This window comes from Morone saxatilis, unplaced genomic scaffold, assembly GCF_004916995.1.
Source record: "Morone saxatilis isolate NCDOM2014 unplaced genomic scaffold, NCSU_SB_2.0 Contig9, whole genome shotgun sequence".
Taxonomy (NCBI): domain Eukaryota; kingdom Metazoa; phylum Chordata; class Actinopteri; family Moronidae; genus Morone; species Morone saxatilis.
The window spans coordinates 4,977,120-4,980,453 of NW_023340268.1; the positions used below are offsets into that span (position 1 = coordinate 4,977,120).

The 3,334-nt window shown below is 36.5% G+C and overlaps 1 protein-coding gene across 1 annotated transcript in view; it reads left to right on the forward strand.

The window, feature by feature from the left end:
- The window catches only part of LOC118343157 (zinc finger MYM-type protein 4-like), a 19,270-nt gene that overhangs the window by 1,684 nt on the left and 14,252 nt on the right, over positions 1-3,334 (forward strand). Inside the window, 2 exon segments of the mRNA XM_035681909.1 lie at positions 1,007-1,643; positions 3,128-3,292. Coding sequence (XP_035537802.1) covers positions 1,007-1,643; positions 3,128-3,292 — 802 coding nt within the window.

Consider the following 3,334-nt stretch of genomic DNA (forward strand, 5'->3'; position numbering starts at 1 on the left):
CTGGCTGTAATTATTCACTATGTATAACTTATATTCAGTGGAAGTAACAGTTATACAGTTAGACTTGACTGTCAGTGAGACATAAAGCGTTTAAAGGTCGAGAAAAGATCAGGTTGGAGGTTTGAAGATAGTTGAGTCTCACTGCAAACGGTCCCAAAGCTTCTGCACTTTATTTCATTTATTTTTTATTAACTTACAGGAACTCGTAGAGAATACATACTTAAAATACAACCTGATGATTTACATCTGATTTACAGACAGCAATTAAATCTTCAGGCATAAAATAAAAAAACAAAAACAAACTCTTGATAAACAAGAAATTAAAAATCAAAACAGAAAAAAAAAGCAGAATAAATTTTTTTTTTTTAAGCGATAGAAGAAAAATAATTTATTTTATAAGTAATTTTAAAAAACATACAAAGGAAGGTGATCTATCAGTGACTCTATATCTGCACTGGCTGTAATTATTCACTATGTAGACCTGTTATATTCAGTGGAAGTAACAGTTATACAGTTAGACTGTCAGTGAGACATAAAGCTTTTAAAGTGGTGGCGAGTTTAAAGTTGGATATCTGAGGTTTTTCTTGCTGAACAGTCATATAGTGCCATGAGTAATCTGGTTGAGTGTGTTTGGTTAAAGGACAAAAAGTAGAACTGAATGCAGTTTATTGTCACACACAGGAAAAGTTACTTTAACACAAAGTGAATCGCTTTTATACTAATTGATTTTGGGAACAAAGGCTAAAATAATAAACTTTACCACACCAGCTTTCCAATCAACTTTTGACTAATGTCTGACCAACCTACCTAAGACCGGAGAAAACAGTTAAATGACGCCATCTGCCTATTTAAATTAAATTTTTGCACAGTTTTAGTTGCTCTTTAAACTAGAAAAATCAGTAATATGGTGCAAGTTTCTTTTATTTCTTCATAAACAGAAGAAAACGTTAATATTTTATTTATTATTTATTTTATAATATAATATATTGTTCATTGTCTGTCACAGATAACGGACGAAGAGCACATGGAAGCTATTTCACGGCCAGGAGCATCAGTGGATGTTGGAGACTCGGAGCTCGTTCACGGAGCTTCTTCTACAGACTTTGTTGCTGCTGAGAAAGAAATGGAAAGTAAAGAAACTGAGGCCATTGTGGGCCCTTCTTTTGTATCTCCTCTAAATCCATCCCCTTCACAGTCGTCTTTCTCTACAGGAGAGACAGTCTGCAGAGTTCTGGTTCAAGGTGGTGAGCCTGATGGCGCCCCAGAGTCTCCAAAAGAGGGTCCCGAGGTAAAAACTGAGGAAGACTTTGAGTTAAATGAAGAAAATGTGGCAGTAAAGGACAACAGCTTACAGGAAAGTCCTGCAGGACCGGATATCAGTGGGGACATACATAAGGACAAGACATCTGACAGGAAAAAGGTGATAAACACAGGCGAAAAGACGGACACGGACATCGCCACACAGCAGGAGGACGAGTCTCTAGCCTGTAAACTGAGGTTTTCTACAGGGAACGACCTCGATGAGATGATGGACATTGGTACGGTGGATCAGGTGGAACAGGAGGCTCTGATGAAAGAGGAGGAGGAAGAGAATAGTTTGATGGATGTGGATAGCAGCCGTTCCCCTGCCATGTCAAATACAGGTAAAGTAAGCAGACGTTTTATATAATTATTAATTATTAATAGTTTTTCTGTTAATAAATGATGCAGAGAAACATTTTCAACCTGTAAGAATGTGTTGACACAAAGCAAAAGTCATGTTCTTGTAGGAAAATATGTTTTGACGTGTAATTTAATAGCCTTTATTTCACATGTATCAGGTAAATGTGTATGCCTCCTGTTTTTCAGCACCATGGGTTTTCACATTCATGCAGCTGTAAAAATGAACTTGGAGTTAAACATAGTTGATAGAAGTGAACAGTTCAAAAGCAAGGCTGTATGTCACATTGTTTACAGAGCTGCTTATTTAAGGAATCATAAATTAGTCCTGGAAAATAAAACACTAGCAATATGTATCAACAGACACTTTATCAGTGACATGAAGTTACTCAGCAACGACACAGTAACAAAACATATATTTATATATAAATATTGACCTAAATTAAAAATCTTATTGTGATCCATTTTTCCGCTCTATTGTGCATTTTTCTGTTAAAGGAAAGGCTCTTTATTTTCTTTTTTCTCTACGTTGTGGGGAAATCATCATCGTCTGACATGTGGAGAATCTGAACAACTTAAAACTAGTTTATTCAATGTTTAGCTATAATTGAATTTTCTCTGCATGAGAAATGATAGTTTATAATTGGATTATGTTGCTCCTTAGGAAGTGGAACAAAGCATTTATTTAATTTCTCTTTGTTTGTTCAGTGTGCTGCTGTACTGACTTTGTACTTTAACTCTCACTCGATTCAGACTTTGTGTTGTGATTTTTAAGGAACAGTGTCACAGGCGTTCATTCAGACAGAAACACATACATTTGCTATCATTTTTACCAAACACGGTGAATGTCTGATGGGGCTTTTTTGAAGCATATTCACTAACTCTAGAAGTTTTTGACATTTCTAGCTTATTGATTATGCAGCACAGTGTTACAGCAGTTAACTGTGTGGCAGGTAATATATTCCTACACATTCTTATATTGTTTTTAATGTAAAGTGAGACAGATTTTTATTTTTCCTGCTCTTGAAACATTTTCACTAAACTTTTCTTGTCCCTGGCAAATTAGCTTTTTGCCAATTTATGGTTGTTTTACGTTTGAATTACATCACATGCTACATTTAAAAGCTCAATAAATAAATATGTAATTGATTCATGCTTATATAAAGTTGGAAAAACACACTTTCATCACAACTTAGAGCACTGTCTGTAACTGATAAATGATAAGAAGCTTTCTGTAATACAGCCTGTAAGTTTGTAACCTATTGACCTCTCTCTGGGAAACTCTTCGTTCTGCCAAGTTCACAGATTTGGGATCTTGTTCAAAGACAGTTCAGCAGGGCAGAAACTCTCTGACATGGTGACTTGAATTCTTTCAGTTAAGACATTTTCTGCACTTAGAAGCTACTCTGCTGCATCAGAAGCACTTTTCTAAATCCCACTAATTTCTGTATTTAAAATTTCCCTGCAGCCTCAGTGGCAGAAGACAGTAACTCCATTAAGGAGGAAACTGATGATGTCAAACCCACTGTATTACCACCACCCTCAGAGGAGGACCAAGTGGAGGACGTAAAAGTGGCTTTAGACTCGATGCGGTCCAGCTCGTCTCCATCCTCTGAAGCCACGGCCAGTACAGGCGAGTAACGTCAGAGCAGTGGTGCCTGGGGTGTTTTCCATG